The following is an 18,377-nucleotide window of genomic DNA, read 5'->3' as shown; positions in this document are numbered from 1 at the left end:
TCTGACCTTCTCCTTGCTCGTGCTCTCTCTCACTGTCTCTCTCTCTCAAATAAATAAATAAAATCTTAAAAAAAAAAAAAAAAAAGAACAACAAAGGGTAATGGGACTGTGGGGAAAGATTCTCTCATTTTGTTTCATCTACAGGGGGTGTCCTTCCCTGAAATTTGCTAGACAAAATTGTACTTATCTTTTTTCTTTCCTACTTCTGTTGGAATATAGTTGACATAATATTATGTAAGTATAAGGTACAATGTCTTGATTTCATACATGTATATATTTTGAAGTGATTACCATGATATGATTAGTTAACACATCCTACTTATCTTTAAAGACTTAAAGGCCTCCTCCAGGAAGGCTTCCTTGACCATGCCCCTCACCGGCATGGGTTGTGCTTCAGTATGTCAGGTTTATATGGCTGATTAATACTGCGGACCCATAATTTGCTTTAATTGAGGTGAAATTCCCATCACATCAATCTAACCATTTTAGAGTGTACGGTTCAGTGACATTTGGTACATTCTCAATAGAACCGTCCCCTGTCCAGAATATTTTTAACACTCTGAAGGGGACCCTGTGCCTACTAAGCGATCGCTGCCCGTATCTGCCCCCCACGCCCCAGCCCCACTCCTACCAGATCCCAGCCACCACCCATCTGCTTTCTGTCTTCAGAGATTGACCTGTTCTGGATATCTCAGAAATGGAATCATACCATATAAGATTTTGTGTCTGGCTTCTTTCACCTACTCTAACGTTAACAAGGTTTAGCTACACAATACCATAGCATGTATCATAGGTCATTTCTTTTCGTAACATTCCATTGTATGGATATGCTACATTATGTTCGTCCGTTCACCCATCGGTGGATATTTGGCCCATTTCCACCTTCCCCACTGTTGCCAACAGTGCAGCCGTGAACATTCACGGACAAGTTTTTCTATTCTGGTAGAATAGAAATACCGCGCAGAGGAATTGCTGGGTCATATGGTAACTCTGGTTGTAACCTTTTAAGGAGCAGCTGTCAGACCACGGAGCACAGCGGCTGTGCCATTTTCCAAACCTACCAACTGGGCACAGGCTCCCACTTTCTCCACACCTGCATCAGACACCTGTTATTTTCTCTTTGCTGTTAGTGTGGTGGCATTCTCATAGCCAACCTAGGGAGTGTGAGGCCACTGAAATTTTGATTTTTTTTTCCTAATATCTTCCCTATTCCCCACCGAGAGACTTGAATGGTTGGTGGCATTGTGCTTTCACTACCAACAATGTGGTATAAGAGTTAAAGGAGGCTGCGCTTGCCTCCTGTCGTTACTCAGAATGTGATCGTGAGGTGTCCTTGGCTTCTCTGAGTCTCGGTTCTCTCATCTGTAAAGTTGGGAGCCCCTAGAGCTGTTGAGGGGAAGAAATGAGATTTAGCCTTAGCAGAACCAGTGCCTGGCCTAGGGCGATTTCGCAGTAAAAGTTTGCCATAATTATGATGATTGTGGGGTCCTGGTGCCTAGGACTGAGTCACTGTAGAATAAATGTTTGTTTAATAAAGCAGTGAACCTTTAGATATTGTTCAATTAGCCCTCTTTTTTATTTCTACCAACTGTACCCTGAGGAGCAGACGACTGTCTTGCAGATTGATCATTCCCAAAGCGTGGCAGATGAAAAGAAGGGCTGGGTCAATGGGACAACTTCCCTTGGAAAAATACATCGTGCAGACCTTGCGAGGCTTGTGTTGGGGTTGGGGTGGGGCAGAGAGAGCAGACGCTTGTAGTCCTCAAAGGGAAGGAGGAAGAAAATAACTTTCCCTTTTTTTTGGTTTTTTTTTGAGATGAAAAAACAATCTTCTCAGAAAGAGAAAAATTGGGGATGACACCAGACAGCTGTCTTGTTGAAGGTTGGTCAGTGGCCCAACTCTCTCCACTCTGGAAAGGGCTTGAGGGCCTCCTTAGGCAATGAGAGCTGGTAACTGGCCTCATTCCTTTTCCACGATCTCCTGTAGGGTTGGGGATGGGCACCCTCCCACAGGTCAACCCCTGGGCAGCTTTCTCTAGCTCCTGTGGACCTTTCCAGAACCCACATTTTAGCGCACCCCAACCGCACTGGCCTTCACTGTGTTCCTGGATTTCTCCCTCTTCCCACCTCCATGCTCCTGTGTCCCCCTCCCCTCCACACTTCCTTCAGGCCTTCCTCAAACCTCACCTCAGGGAGGCCTTGCCTGACCACCGCCGCAGACTTGGTGGCCCCTAAGCGCACCTTATCAGTCACCATTCTGTTACCCTAAGTTTTTGTGCTTGTTTTTTTTAATATTTATTTTTTTAAACATGTTTTAAATGTTTAATATGTTTTTAAACGAAATATTTCTAACGTAAAGTGATACACCCCCAGGTACCCATCTCCCAGATTTGACAAGTGCTAATAATATTCTGCCCTATTTGCTTATGTCAAATCCCCCCCCTTTTTTTTTTAAGATTTTATTTATTTATTTGAGAGAGAGACAGTGAGAGAGAGCATGGGCGAGGAAAAGGTCAGAGAGCGAAGCAGACTCCCCATGGAGCTGGGAGCCCGATGCGGGACTCGATTCCGGGACTCCGGGATCATGACCTGAGCCGAAGGCAGTCGTCCAACCAACTGAGCCACCCAGGCGTCCCAAATCCCCCCCCCTCTTTTAATCAATTTTATTAAGGTATAATTTGCTTACATTACATTTGTGCATTTTGAATAGTTGATCTTTGGCAAATGTACCCATGTCACTGCCTCCACAATCAAGATACAGATATTTCCCTCACCCCAGAAAGGACTCTCATCTCCCTTCCCTTGCTGGATTTTTCTCCCTAGTACTCCACCGTATCTGAAATCACCTTGTTTGTGTCTCTTTCAGTCTGTTTACTCTCTGTCTCCCCCGCCAGAGTGTATGTTCCATGAAGGCAGGGCTATTTGCTTCCCAGTCCTTGCACGTCATGGCCCACAGTCACTCTGTCAAGGTCATGATCCTGTATTTTTTATTCTTGTGTGCACATTGTGACACACAGTGAGGTATGTAAGGGGGGTAAGTTCCTGGAAATGGAAATATTGAGTCAACGGATATTGACTTTTTTTTCCTATTGTAAAAGAGATATCTATCCCCCCTTTCTCTCTTCTGTCGCTTGTCTCTCAATCAATGCTGTGGCCATTTGGGGCTGGATCATCCTTTATTTTGGGGGTCTGGGGGGCGCTGTCTTGTGTTGGAGGATGTTGAACCACATCCCTAGCCTCTACCCACTAGATCCCAGTAGCATCCCCCATCTCAGTTCTGCAATCTGAAATGTCTTTACACATTGAGGGTGGTAGCGGCAAAATTTTCCCAGTTTGAGAACCACTGGTCTATGTCTGTAGGCTGATTTCCTGCCGCATTGTTTTGTTCTCAGTTGGGTCCATCTCTACCTGAACTACCCTTGATGACGCTAGATTGGCCAAATCCGTTTTTCACCAGGTCAGCAGACTGAATTACAAGTTAGGATCCTTACCTGTGAAGCTATATCATGAGATGAGCCACAGGTTAGTTGTAGAAGCAGGGAAGGCTTTGCGCTAACTCCACAAGGATAGGAAGGAGCCAGCTGAATTCTCAGTATTTCTTGTCTCAGGATAAACATGTCTGCAGGGTCAGGCCCTGAGGATACAGCATCTTCCAGGCCTTCATGAACAAGGGGGAAACCCCTAGAAACTGTGTATAGGGGCTTGGAATTTCCTCGATCGCTCAGGACACTGAGTTCACCGTTTCTGTCTTGAAAAACCTCTGAGCTCATATGTAAAGCAGTGAAGGATAAATGGGGACCTAACGAAATGAAGGAGGCAATTCCCATCTTAAGGGGACGCTGTGCTCTGACCAGATGTTGCCAGGTAGGAATGTGGGCCCAGCCTTGCTGGACCTTCTCGTTTTTCAAGCAAGGCAGGAAATCTAGATTTTTTTTTTTTGAACGTGTGAGATATCTTGATTCTTGAATTGTTAAGTAATTATTAGGCAATTACATTTAAGCTTGACGTGGGCCAAATAAAACACATCTACGGGCTGATAGTTTGCAACCTCTGAGTTAATGTGTGAGGTTGTTTCTTGTTTGGGGACTAGCTCGCTCAGTACAGAAATCTTTTGGTTTGCCTGGGGATCTAGTCAACCCGTGTTAGTTGAGTATCTGTTGTGTGCCAAGCTGTGTTTTAGAGCTGCCCCTTGGCATAAATTTGCTGGAATGACTGATAATGAAAGGGATGGTTAGAGATTATGGGTGGGTGGATGGATGGATGGATGGAGGAAGAAAGGTTGAATGGATGGGTAGATGGATGGATGGTGGATGGATGGACAAAGACTGAATAGCTGGTGGATGGTTGGGTAAATACATAGATGAATCTGATCTTTTATATATATATACACACACACACACACACACCACACATATATTTATATATAATATTACAGAAAAATTTTATGTTTGGGTATTACTTCACAATGGTATGGGGAGTTGAATGACGGTATAACTAAATCAAGATTGGCTGTGAGATGATAATTATTGAATCTGAGCGAATTTCCTTGTACTATTGTGCTTTCTTTTGAATATGATTGGAAATTTCCCATGCTAAAAATACTTGTTTTAATGTCCTTACCATTTGGAGATACACCCTGAAAGATATACAGGTAAAATGACATCATGTCTGGGACATGGTTTAAAATATTCAACTAAAATTTTTTGCAAGTCAGTGTGTAGATATGCTGTGGCCTGAAGGTTTGGGTCTCCTCAAAGTTCGTATATTAGAATCCTAACGTCCCATGTGATGGTGTTGCAAGATAGGGCTTTTGGGAGGTGATTAGGTCACAAAGGTGGGGCCCCCCTGAGTGGGGTTAGTGCCTTACGTACAAGGTCCCACAATGGTCCCTAGTCCCTTCCACCAAATGAGGACACCACGAGAAGTTTGTTACCAAGAAGACAGCCGTCACCCAACCATACTGGCACCCTAATCTTGGACTCCTAGCCTCCAGAACTATGAGAAAGAAATTTCTGTTTTTTATGAGCCACCCAGTCTATGGTATTTTTGTTATACAAACCAAGACAAGTACAGACTAAGACACAATGAAGCAGCCTTTAGCAAAAGTATTCTGATAATTGTTACCACTGGGTGGTGAGTATATGGAGATTTGTTACAGTGCCCTGTGTAATTTGTATGTGGTTGCAAGTTTTTACAATAATTTTTTTTTAATGGGTCAGAGGGACACCTGGGTGGCTCAGCCATTAAGCATCTGCCTTCAACTCTGGTCATGGTCCCGCTGTGCTAGGATCAAGCCCCATGTCAGGCCCCCTGCTTGGCGGGGAGCCTGCTTCTCCCTCTCCGGCTCCCCTCTGCTTGTGTTCCCTCTCTCACTATCTCTCTCTGTCATAAATAAATAAAATCTTTTAATAAATAAATAAATAATAAAAATGGGACAAAGAAGTGGGGGCCTCATGTTTTCGTGGTACTTTTAGAAGTGTGGAAGGAATTATGCCCTGGGTGAATTTCCCACCAGTGTGGCTGTATTGTTATCCAGGGAATTTTTTTTTTTTTTTTTAAGATTTTACTTATTTGTTTGACACAGAGAGATACAGTGAGAGAGGGAACACAAGGAGGGGCCGAGAGAGAGGGAGAAGCAGGCCTTCTGCCGAGCAGGGAGCCCGATGTGGGGCTTGATCCCAGGACCCTGGGATCATGATCTGAGCCATGGAATGAGTAATTTTTAACAAGCTGTGTCACAGGCTGAGTGTTGGTGCAGTGAGATGGGAAGCATGAGCTCTGTTGTGGACTGCAGGTTGAGAATAGATTTCTCAGCCACATAGTTGCCCTGCAGGGTGTTCTGACCCCCAGTTCTCCCCCTCCCAGTTTATCCTGCTGGGAGGCAGAAGAGGATAATGGTCAGATTACCTGAAATCAGTCTCCCCGTGTCCAAATGCAAGGGCTACCACTTTTTCTGGCTGTGTGGCCTTGGACATATCATTTCACTGCTCTGATCTTCAGTTTTATCATTAAATAAGAGTAATTCTTGGGGCACCTGGGTGGCTCAGTGGGTTAAGCCACTGCCTTCGGCTCAGGTCATGATCTCAGGGTCCTGGGATCGAGTCCCACATCGGGCTCTCTGCTCAGCAGGGGGTCTGCTTCCCTTCCTCTCTCTCTGCCTGCCTCTCTGCCCACTTGTGATTTCTCTCTGTCACATAAATAAATAAAATCTTTTTTAAAAAAAGAGTAATTCTAACATCTTACAGATTTATTATGAAGATTGAACTAGTTATTACATATAAAGTGCTGAGCACAGAACTTGATGTGTCACATTTATGTGTTACCATTATGCAAGTTTTGTTGTTAGTATGTTGTTGCTGCTGTTAAGCAGTCCAAGAACAGAAAAAACTTTTTTTCTTTACGATTTTTATATTTTTCCATTTGAGAGAGAGAGAGAGAGAGCATGAGCAGGGGGCGGGCAGAGGGAGAGGGAGAGAGTCTGGAGTGGACTCTGCACGGACCCCAGAGCCCAACATGGGGCTTGATCTCACGAAAGAGAGATCATGACCTGAGCGAAAACCAAGGGTTGTGCACTTAACCAATTGAGCCACCTGTGCGCCCCAAGAACTTTCTGAGATAGATGGGATAACTGGGGGCAGAGGCTAAAAGAAAGTCAAATCACTTTACTGCGCAGTAGGTACAAGAAGGAATACTAGAAAAAAGCAACTTCCCGACCATGTCCTTTCTCTGCAGAATGAAGTGGAGCTGGGGGAGCTGCTTCTGTCACTGAATTACCTCCCGAGTGCCGGGAGACTGAATGTTGATGTCATTCGAGCCAAGCAACTTCTTCAGACAGATGTAAGCCAAGGTTCAGGTACGGTGCGACCCCTTCTTCCCCCATTTCCTTAACGAGACGTCTGTGTTTGTTTGACCCAGGGCCAAATTTTTTTTTTCTGCATTCCGGATACTATTACAAAAACCCCGCAAGGATAAACAGATAGCATTTAGAACTAAGATGTTGGATCAAGAGGGAAAATAAATGATCAGATGTCTCTTAGGGTGAGGCAGGTAAATGATGGTATCTCAGTAACCCCATTGGAATGGGGGATTTGACAGAGACCATGTGTGGTAAGTACTGACCTCCAGATCCTCTGCGCACACGAAGCCCCCAAGGAAGGGACCCGCCCTTCCAGCTTCTGTGCCTGCAATGGAGATGTCAGGCTCCGGGTGGCGCCAGTGTGCACCGACCACCCATTCCCATTTGCCGGAGCGGTGGACAGGCCCTGAGGTGGTTTTTTTTGCCCTCAGCTCATTTCAAGTGTACCTTGAATCTTTATCAATCCCGGCTCTGAAAAGACTGTTGTATTTAAAATGTCTACTTTATAGTAAAACAATTCAAAGATGACTTTTCATGAAATGCAACAGATTACTTTCCATCTGTATGGAGCTTCTCCCATGACAGCAAAGGATATTATCCTGAAAGTAGCCAGGGTCTCAGGGACCTCTTCAGCTCCTTGGAGAAACCACTGTCTCCTCTAAGGACAGTAGTGAAAATAAATTACTTTTGCCGTAAACTGACAGCTGCCTCTAGAAGACAACTTGCATTCTCAGAAACCGCATTATAAAAATAGAGATTTGTGAGGGGTCAGTGGAGGGAATGGTGTTAAGGCTGGAGAGTTTCAGACTCACCACGATGGGGGAAGCAATAGGATCAAATGATAAAAGGTTCTGGAGTCAAACGGCCTGGAACCAAGTCCTTGTTCTACGACTCACAAATGATGTGGCCTTGGGGAAGATACTTAATCTCCCTAAGCCTCAATTTCTCCATCTGAAAAATTGAGATAACAACAGTATCCATCTCATGGGGTTGCTTACACAAATATTAAATTAGATAGTGTACATGAATCTCTTTGTAACTGTAAAGCGATCTAAGAATGATAGTTACTAATCTGCCATCTCTATACTCCCGTGTATGGAGTTATGGGCTCACTGACATGATAATGGATTTCTAGGGACAAAAAAACCAGCGCAGGCTCTGGGTCTGGATTTTCTTCCACTAGTCTGATCTTAAGCAGACCATTTCCTGTCTTGAGTCTTCAGTGTCTTCATCTGTAAAATGAACACAGTGCCTGACACATGGGAGGAGCTCAAAAAGTCTTGGATGGTTGGAGGAAGAGAGATAGGGATGAGCAGATAAGCAGCTGGATGGGAAAAAGGAGGGATGGGTAATGGATGGATGGAAAAAGGGGTGGATATCTGGACTGATGGACGGAATGATTGGTGGAATGAGGGGAAAAAAAGAGAGAAGAAAGAATAGGTAGGTGGTTGGGTTATCAGACAGATGGGAATTTGGATGGATGGACTGAGTTTAATGAGCTCCAGCCTTCTTTAATTCTGTCTCCAATTCTCAGACCCTTTTGTGAAAATCCAGCTGGTACATGGACTCAAACTTGTGAAAACAAAGAAGACATCCTTCTTAAGAGGCACAATTGATCCTTTCTACAATGAATCCTTCAGCTTCAAAGTTCCCCAAGAAGAACTTGAAAATGCCAGCTTAGTGTTTACAGGTAGGTAGTGGGACCCTGATGAACTCCAGTTGAGACATAATGCCTACTTATTGTCCTAGAGATAGAAGGTGTCTAGAGAGGGTCATGTCTGGTGTTCAGCTACCTGGGTGTGAATCCACTTACCATTTGTGGAGTTGGGCAAGATTCATAGAACCATAAAGCATAATTACTACAAATGTGAATTTTAGAGCCAGATTTCCTGGCACTTCTACATAATTGCTGACACCTGGGGCATGTTGCTTGGCCCCTCTAAGTCTCGGTTTCTTCATCTATAGAATGTGGGCGATCACAGTACCTGCTTCGTAGGTTTGTAAGATTCAGTGAGACTATACAATGAAGTAAAATCAAGTCTAAAATAATAAGTGTTTACTCTGTTCGTTTGGACGCTATGGTGATTCAAGTAGCTTATAGCCTTATAGGGAAACGTGAGAAACACGTGACCTAACTTGGAGAGGAGGACTTTAAAAGGCTTCATGTACTGTTCTGGTTGAATTTGATCTATTGTTTTCAGGGTATATTAGTTATCTACTGCTGCAGAACAAATATAATGACTTAAAGCAACATTTATTAAGTTCATGGTTCCTGTGGGTCAAGAACCCAGACTCAGCTTCTCTTTGTGCTTCTGGCTGAGGCTCTCTGCCAAGGTTGCAGTCAGGGTATTGGCTGGGCTGCGGTCTTAACGCTCATCTGGGGGAGGACCTGTCCTCAAGCTTACTCGCGTAGTTAGTGGTTGGTAGGATTCAGTTCCTCACAGCGAGGGTGCATTGGATTGGAGGCATCCGTTCCCTCCTGGATGTCGGCCGGTGACCTTCCTCTTTTTCTCACGATGTGGGCTTTTCCATGGGGCAGCTCACAACATGGCGGATGGTTTCCATCAGAGTGGGTAGCTGAGCAAGACGGAAGCCAGAGTCCTACAGTGACCTAATCTTAGAAATGACATCCTTTTACTTTTGCAGTATTCTATTCCTTAGAAGCAACGCACTGGGTCCGGCTCATATTCCAGGGGAGGGGGTTAGAAAAGGATGTGAGTACTGGGAGTTAGGGATCACTGGGAGCCATTTTAGAACCTGGCTCTCACCGCATCAAGTTAATAGAAGTAATGGTTGTTATATCCTGTGTCTTGTCCCCAACAGGGCTTCACTCACCTTATTGCTAATATGTATCGTAATTCACCCAGTCAGGTCTGCATCATCCTCATCGGCTTATAAGGCTGGGGACTGAGGCTTAAAACCTAAGCAGTCCACCCAGACTCCTCCTGGTTGAGTCAAGATTTAAGCTCTGGTCTTCCGCGATCTAAAGATGAGGGGGTCTGCATTTCCCCAAACATCTGGGGAGTGCTGGCAGGGGGGACCTGAGCTCACACTGAGGAGTGGTGCTCCAGAGTAATCGGAAGCTTAATCTGTTTGGATCTACTCTAACATCTTAGCTGCTGGTCTCCCGAGAAAGAAGGCCATGGCTGAAAAAAAATCCTTGCATGCAAGGCTTCCTCTGCACGGCCTTACTGCTTCTCATTACCAAGATGGCAAATGCTCCATGCTCCAAGACTCCTCTGAGGCATGTTGGTTCTGGGTTTTCTTAGGGCCTGTCACCCGGAGAGTCTGCATCCACTCAGGGCCCGCCTGCCCTAAGCAGGTCTGACAGTCCTATCTGTTGCAGCCTGGGATGCCTGCTGTCCACGGGTCCCACTCTCCCCAAGGTTTCAGGTAAAGCCAGAGACCGTGATTCCACTGAATCTTTAAATGGTATGGATTAGGCAGTGGAAACTCTGCTGACCCGAGATAAGATCCACGCATGGATCCCAAGTCCCTGTTGAGAGGGAAGGACTTAGGTTGCACATTTAGATCAGGAAGGGACCCCAGGGGGACATCAAGTGTTTCCAGAAGGAAAGCTGTGACACTTTTATATTTTACTTAAGATTTTAGGACACAAGTAGCATGTGCTGGTCACAGTGAGTGTTACAACCAAAAGAGGAGTTTGGACGGAGAGTCAGAAGAGCAGAGGGGTTAAATGCACGGGCTGTGGAGCCAGGGCCTGGGTCTGGGCTTTGTGGCCTTGAGCAAGATCTGTGTGCTTAGATTTTCTCAGCTGTACAATGGGTGTAACCACTCGAGGGTGTCTTGAAGGATTGTTGTGTGGCTCAGATGAGAACAAGATACAATCAGTGCTGAGCACCATCCCTCGTGCAAGACAAGCACTCAGTAACCTTGAACTATTCTTTTTTTTTTTTTTTTAAGATTTTATTTGTTTATTTGACACATAGAGAGAGAGAGAAATCACAAGTAAGCAGAGAGGCAGGCAGAGAGAGAGAGGGAAGCAGGCTCTCTGCTGAGCAGAGAGCCCAATGCGGGGCTCGATCCCAGGACCCTGAGATCATGACCTGAGCTGAAGGCAGAGGCTTTAACCCACTGAGCCACCCAGGTGCCCCAACCAAGAACTATTCTTAATAGGCAGGGTTAGTCTCTTTCTCATCCCCCTTCCAGTCCCTTCTCCCTGAGGTCACTGCCCGTAATGTCCTGATATGCTTCATTTCATGCTTTTTTCATCATTCACACAAACATCTTTCGCATATAGAGGATTCAGCTCTTTTGGGACGTTACTCATTCATTTCGGAAGTGGGGATGAAGCCCTTTCTCTGGGCCAGACACAGTTTCCTGGTGCTGGGAATATGGCCAGGAACAAAACGGACAGCCCCTGCTCTTGGGGGGGGGGGGGTCTTGGCGGATCATTCTGTGGACACCACCCTGAAAAAGTGGCTTTTGTTTCCTTAACACGTGACTGTGTCCAGTCCCTCTAGGTCAGTGCAAATGTGGATGGACCTAGCTCTTTATTTATTTATTTATTTACTTATTTTAAGATTTTATTTATTTATTTGACAGACAGAGATCACAAGTAGGCAGAGAGGCAGGCAGAGACAGAGAGAGGAGGAAGCAGGCTCCCTGCTGAGCAGAGAGCCTGATGCGGGACTCAATCCCAGGACCCTGAGATCATGACCTGAGCTGAAGGCAGAGGCTTTAACCCACTGAGCCACCCAGGTGCCCCATTTATTTTTAATGATTCCGTTACTCACGGAGGTGGGCAGGGGAGGATGTGGGGAGGTGTGGAGTGTGTGACGGAACCTGAGATGAGGTGACAAGACTATGGGGCACCCTTCCCAGAAAAACACCCTGAAGGACAGAAAATTTTGCCTTCCATTGAGAGGGGTTTTTTTTGAACCCCTTGAATCTGCTATGTGAATCCCATCAGGCAAAAGCCTTGAACTGGAGCAGCACCCCCGGGCCCCACCGCACGGCGGGTGACTGGCATCAGCCATGCCCACCCATCAAAGAAGGCCGTGCTCTCCATTTGTGGAACGCCTGCTTCTCCTGTTTAAATGTTGGGGTTCCATGCCCCTAGCTCAGGGGTGCCTCTCGTCAGGTTAAAGCCCATTGAAAATATTCTTTCTAGAGAAGGAAGGACCGCAGGTCTTCCTGCCTTCTTAAGGAAGGGATGCTCAGCTTGCACTACGCTTGACAATTGGCTGGAGCTTTCAGGTGCTTCTAGGAGCGCCTTAGTGCCTCACTGTGTTAATAAGCATCTGCCTTCAGCTTCAGTCATGATCTCAGAGTCCTGGGATCAATCCCCAGTGCTCAGTGGGGAGCCTGCTCCTCCCCCTCCCTCTGCTGCTTCCCCCTGCTCGAGCGCTCTCTCTGTCTCTCTCTAATAGGTAAATAAAATCTTGAAAAAAATAACATAAAGGGCTGCCAGTGACCAGACCCCACCCCAGAGACTATGACCAGCTGGGGACGTTGGCTGTCTCCCTATCTGTGTTTATGTATTTTTAAAAGCAGATATTTCTATGCTGAGTCAGGGTTTGGAGCCATAACTGTGAATGGAAATTGCAGCTGGGATGGCATTTTACCTAGAGGGCCCTGACCGTAGTGATAAATCCGGTAGAGCTGGGATCTGTCTGGGCAAAGCTGCCGTTGTTCCGAATTCGAATCCATGACGCTCTAACTTGCTTTATCTGTCAGGTAGGAGTGGAAAGCTGTCACCTCCAGGCAAAGGCTCTGAAACCTAGCCTATTATCTTGTTTCCAAACACTTGATAAAAAAAGTAAGGTTGAGCTGCATTTAGAGCGTGTGCCAAGAATCCCGGTAAAAGCCCGTAATCAGCCGGCGGGCGGGGCTGCTTAAGCCCTTCCCTTCCTGTGTGGGATGAGGGTTTTTCTGCAGTTTTCAGTCAGGTGATTTCTGCAGCTGAAGTTTAAAAAAAGGGGAAAAATTGCTTTTCAGCTCATGAGAGAATGACGTGCGGCCCAGAGGCCTTCCGGAAACGTAGAGTAGAATTGGCCACTGAGGTTAGTGCGCTATTCGTGGAAGTGGGGGAAGAAAAGGAAGGAAAAAAATAAAAAAGAAATACAGCTTGATGAGGCCTTTTCAAAAAATTTAAAAATAGAGTCACTCTGTGATCTAGCAAGTCCCCTTCTGGGAATATCCCCAAAAGAACGGAAAGCGGGACTCCCCACAGACATTCACGCACCCAGGCTCCTAGCAGTGTTGTTCCCAGTAGCAAAAAGGGTGAAGCAGTCCAGGTCTCCATCGACAGATGGATAAATGGATAAATAAAGTGGGATCTATCCATTCAGGGCATACTCACTCAGCCTTCAAAGGAGGGACATGGTCACATGCTACAACATGGGTGAATCTTGGAGACATTCTGTTAAGGGACGTAGGCCAGAAATGAAAGGGCAAATACTAGAGAATGCTACTTACATGAGGTACCTCCAGTGGATAGATTGATAGAAAGAGAAAGGAGAGTAGAAGCCGCCTCTGATGTTAGGGGCGGGGGTGGGGATAGATTTCAGCTCCCTGGGGCAGGAGCTGACCAAGTGTCAGTCTCCACGGACTGAATATTTTTTGAGCACCTACTGTGTATTATGTATTCAACAGAGAACCAGACGTTCATGACCCATGTTCTTTTTTTTTTTTTTTTAAGATTTTACTTATTTTTTTAATAGAGAGACACAGTGAGAGAGGGAACACAAGCAGGGGGAGTGGGAGAGGGAGAAGTAGGCTTCTCGCTGAGCAGGGAGCCCGATGTGGGCCTCCATCCCAGGACCCTGGGACCATGACCTGAGCCGAAGGCAGAGGATCAACAACTGAGCCACCCACCTATTGTGACCTATATTCTCATGGTGTTTCATTCTAGTGGGGGACAGGCGGACGTCAGTCCAAGACCAAAGCAATCATGACGTAATTGTGCATCAGTCTAGAGGTTATGAAGGAGAAAAGCAAGGTGTGTTGCAAATGCCCAGCCTGTCCGGGGAGTGAGCCGGTGATAGGTTAGCTGGACGTGGAAGGTTGTGGGGAGTGGGGCGAGAGCAGATAGGCCTACAGCCCAGAGGGGAAACTGAGGTCTTGGAGGGAAGTGGAGGCCAACATCATCGTTCAGCCTGGGGGCTGACAGGTTGAGCAGGGAAGCCCCATGCTCAAGGCAGCTGCTATGGGAATTACCTTGGGCACAGGCTCAGAAGGAGGGGAAGTCCACCAGTGATAACCAGTGTCTAGGCAGTTGCGGAACACGCAAGAAGAGAAACCAAGGCAGTGACTGACACTCCTAGCTCTTTTGCCAACCTTAGTGTCTAGCTAGGACGAGAGAGTGTGGAGTCTCCATTCATCATGTCTCCTAGGGATTTGTTCAAAACGCAGGTCCTGATTCAGTCAGCCTGGTCTGTGGCTTGGGATTCTTGCCTTTCAACGGCGCTCAGGTGCTGCCAATGCTGTGGGTCTGCAGACCACACTTTGGGGGAGAGAATACACAGAAGACCCCAGAAGAGCGGCTGGGTAAGCACCAGTCATTCCACGTGCATTAGAAGGAATCAGGCTCCTGCAGGGATCCTTCCCCCTGCATCTCCACTAGACTGCTAATCCCATCTGTCGTTAGTGTTATGTTGGGACTGTAAAAAAAATCCTGATGCCCAGGCCCCAGGCAGGGCAACGGAGTGGGCCAGGGCATCTATATTTGGGGCGAGAGGTGTGTTTTTCATAGCTCCCCAGTGGCCTCTCTGACCCAGCCCAGGGTTGGCAGCAACTGCCCATAGTATTCTGCCTCCCTCCCCCAACCACGCTGTCTGCTTGGAGGCCTCCCAGGCCCCTCTGTGAGACTGAGTTCCAAGGTACCTGGTCTGCTTCCATAATTGCTTGGCTTTCTGTGGCTGCAGCATTTAATTGGTTAATTGAATCTGCTGGTGAGCTGAGGTGCAGGGGAGGGGAGCGGGTGGGGGGTGGCAGAGGAGGAGAGGGGAGGTAGAGAGCAATGCTGCCACCGGGAAGACCTCAGGGCTGGATGAGCCCCAGAGGACATGCTGCGAAAGCAGACCTGGAGAAGCTGAGGGTTTCCAGCAGAGGAGAGAGGAGGAAATTATTCTGAGAGGGACATACCCATTCTGCAAGGGCCAGAAGATCCCTTGAGATGGAGAGGTGCTGTGGCTTTGTTCTGGGACACAGATGTTCCCCAACATCTGGCCTCAGCCCACCTCTGCCCCACCTCCTCCCTGCAGCCTCCCCACAGCCTCTGTCTTCTCTCCCTACGCGACTCCTTGGGCACCAGGCCCAGCCCTGCCTACGAGAGAAACGGTTGGGGGGCCACTCCGAGTACCGGTGGGAGTGAGATGCAGCTTTTGGTTCAGATGTCATCTCTGCCGCTCAGCAGGTGTATGTGACCTTGGGCAAATGACATCCCTGTCATGCAGTTTCCTTCTCTTCCCACCTCAGTACATCATAGAACTTTAGACAGTGCCTTCTGCATGGTCCGTGCTCAGCAAATACTGAACATGGTGACGATGGTGATGAGGACAGTGTTGTTGGACCTTGCCGTAGAAGAGCAGACCCTGGAATTACGCAGACTCTGGTTGGAATCTTGGCCCCACTGGTAACCAGCTGTGTGACTTGAAGCAGATGCCTCCCCCTCTCTGAGCCGGGACTTTGTCTTGTGTAACATGTTTAAAATAGCAAATCATTCCTCTCATGGGAACTAAAGGCAGCTCAGCACGTGGACCTGCCCATCCCGGAAATAGCCCCTTGGAAAATCATGCCTATTATTTTAATAATTCCAGTGTTGTTTAATAATTCCGGCGTTGAAATGCTGGCTCTTTGGAGGTGAATAGCCCAGGGTCACGTCCTGAGCAGTGTCCGCTCCTGATCACCATCGCCCTAAAGCTGGTTTGGCGTCCCGGAACCAGGGACGGACTGGCTGCGCCCACTCAGCTGCAGAACCGGCCTGGTCTGTGCTCCCCGCTGGGTGCTGGGGTTGGCAGCGTGTGGTGGGAGCTGGCGGGGGTACCTGGCTCCAGACCCAGACGCAGTCATGGGAAGTAAGCGGCAGAGCAGGGGGGACCAAAGCCTCCACTTTCTAGACAGTGGGTAATGAAAGGGGGCCTCTGGGAGCCAGAGTGTGGGAAACACTACAGAGAGGACACAGCTCCAAAAGGAGGCCCACAGACTCAGGTATGAACTCCTGGGCTCACCCTGGAGTTGCCCTCACAGAGTGAATACGACCCTGAACAGTATAAGAGAGACTTTGAGAACTGAACTATAGGGTAGATGACTGCCCCGGTCTGCAGCTGGCCCTTGAAGACCCTTTGAAAACTGCAAAAAACTTTGGCCTAACAGCTCCTCGAAGGCAGGTTAGAACATGTGGTCTGAAGCCAACCTACTCAGTTGCCTGGTACAGCCAAAAAAAAAAGTCCATATTTAGTAGGATTCAAGCAAGACCTAGAGTCTTCTAATATTCAAGACATCCAGGATACCATCTGGAACAACCTGATTCATAAAGAACCAGTCCAGTCTGGCGAATTCTCAGAGGAAACATAATCAGCAGGCACCCACCACGGGATGACCCAGACGGTGGGATGGTCACACAGACTTTAGAGCAGTGATTGTTACCATGCGCCAAGAAGGCAGGGTGAATCCTCTTGAAAAGTATGCTGAGACGGAGGCTGCTGCGGGTTGGTAGAGAAACAGAAGAAAAGAACTTGAGTAGAAAATTTCGAATCGAATAAAATGTTCACTGGATGGGGTCCGTGGCAGAATGCAGATGACAGAGGAAAGAGTTAAGGAACATACAGATAGATGGAGAGAAAGTACACACTGTGAGCAACAGAATAAAAAGATTGGGGGAAACGAGGAACAGAAGGGGAAAAAAGAAACCTATGGAGCAATGTTGACGCAGCCAAGTATTCGTGTCCTGTGTTCGTGTCATGCGAATCCCAAAAAGAGGAGCGAGGAGAAGCAGGAGGGAGCCTGGTACGGCGGCGGGCGACTTACCCCCCAGGCCCCATGACTTCCTTAACAGGTGGCTGGACCGTGGGCTGAGCAGAACCTTCCCGGAAAGCGATAGCAAGTCACGAGGAGACAGTATCACACCAGGGTTCAGGTCAGTCAGACCGAGCTTCAGCCTCTGACTGGGGGCAAATGACTTTGCCTCTCTGACCCTCCGTTTCCTTGACCAAACCACGGGGGACATCGTACGTGTGTTTATCGTGGAACTCGGGTGCGTTCATTATCTCATTTAATCGTTTGATAAACGTGGAAGGTGTGAGCTACTCTGTAGCCATTTTTCAGCTGGGTACATTGAAGCTCAGGGAAGGGAACGCCAGAGAGTTCCTGTCGGGGGGCCTGGTCCTCACAAGACTGCGCTGCAAAGTCGGGAGGCCTGGTCCTCACAAGACTGCGCTGGCTTTGGACCAGCTGGCTGGACATGCGTGGTCCCTGAGCCCATGCGGTTTCAGTAATTCATGAGAATGACTCCCAGGACTCAGGAAGGTGCTTCTTAGATCTGTCATTTTTAGGATGGCAAAAGGATGCAGATTAAAATCAGCCCAGGGAAGAGACACACGGGGGATGGGATGTGGAGCTTTCAATTATTTTATCCCCATGGAGTCATGGATGGTGTTCCCTCCTCCTGCTTACCGACTGGGCCATGTGCACAGAATATTGCCAACAAAGGGAGCTCCCTGAGCCTTAGGTGTCCAGAGTTTTTGCTGCGGCTCAATCCTGTACTCTCAGGGAGCTGGCCTTTGGTCTCCAGCGCCTGTTGGAGGTCCCGCTAATACCTCTAGTCATCAGTTTCTCTAGGGGCCCCCAAAGCGGTCGCTGTAAACCCCATTGCCTGTGGCTAGAGCCCTAGATGAACAAAGACACCTTTGCCAGATATTCCACGAGCCTGGAAATCACCTTCAAGGAGCCAGGGGTATAGAGCCAAAGTCTCTCTTTGGATAAGATGAGCTCTTCACTACGCAGGAAGTAGCTAGTCCCTGATGCCAAGTTACCCAGCTGGTGAGTGGTTGGGCCAGGCTTCCATCCCAAGTTCTTTGGTTCCAAAGTCTTCCTCACTCTTAACCACTACGCTTTAATGAGCGTAGGAATCTTCTGGGGACCTTGTCAAAATGTGGATTCTGAGTCAGTAAGTCTGGAAGAGACCTGAGCATCTGGACTTCTTTCCTTTTTTTTTTAAGATTTTATTTACTTAGAGCGCGCACGCAAGCAAGGGAGTAGCAGGCAGAGATAGAGGAGGAAGCAGTCTCCCTGCCGAGCAAGGAGCCTGATGCAGGACTCCATCCCAGGACCCTGGGATCATGACCTGAGCTGAAGGCAGCAGCTTAACCCACTGAGCCACTCAGGCATCCCAGTGTCTGGATTTCTAGTAAGCTCTGGGTAACGCTGATGCTGGGGTCTAAAGACCACACTTCAAATAGCAAGAAGACACTTCATCTGTTCTCCTATGTTACCCCAATATGTCCAGAGCACAGAAGGCAGTGTGAGTTTGGAAAAGTAGCACCGGGCAGGTTGACTA

The 18,377-nt window shown here is 47.6% G+C and overlaps 1 protein-coding gene across 5 annotated transcripts in view; it reads left to right on the top strand.

The window, feature by feature from the left end:
• Positions 1-18,377, top strand: part of SYT17 (synaptotagmin 17) — an 86,304-nt gene that overhangs the window by 47,223 nt on the left and 20,704 nt on the right. For all 5 annotated transcript variants that reach the window (XM_044233033.1, XM_044233035.1, XM_044233036.1 and 2 more), the window contains 2 exons: positions 6,733-6,853; positions 8,391-8,546. In XM_044233033.1, coding sequence (XP_044088968.1) covers positions 6,733-6,853; positions 8,391-8,546 — 277 coding nt within the window. The remainder of the gene's footprint in view (positions 1-6,732; positions 6,854-8,390; positions 8,547-18,377) is intronic.

Source organism: Neovison vison, chromosome 14 (assembly GCF_020171115.1).
Source record: "Neovison vison isolate M4711 chromosome 14, ASM_NN_V1, whole genome shotgun sequence".
NCBI lineage: Eukaryota > Metazoa > Chordata > Mammalia > Carnivora > Mustelidae > Neogale > Neogale vison.
The sequence above is the reverse complement of the archived record's forward strand: the minus strand, read 5'-3'. Positions and strand labels throughout refer to the sequence as shown.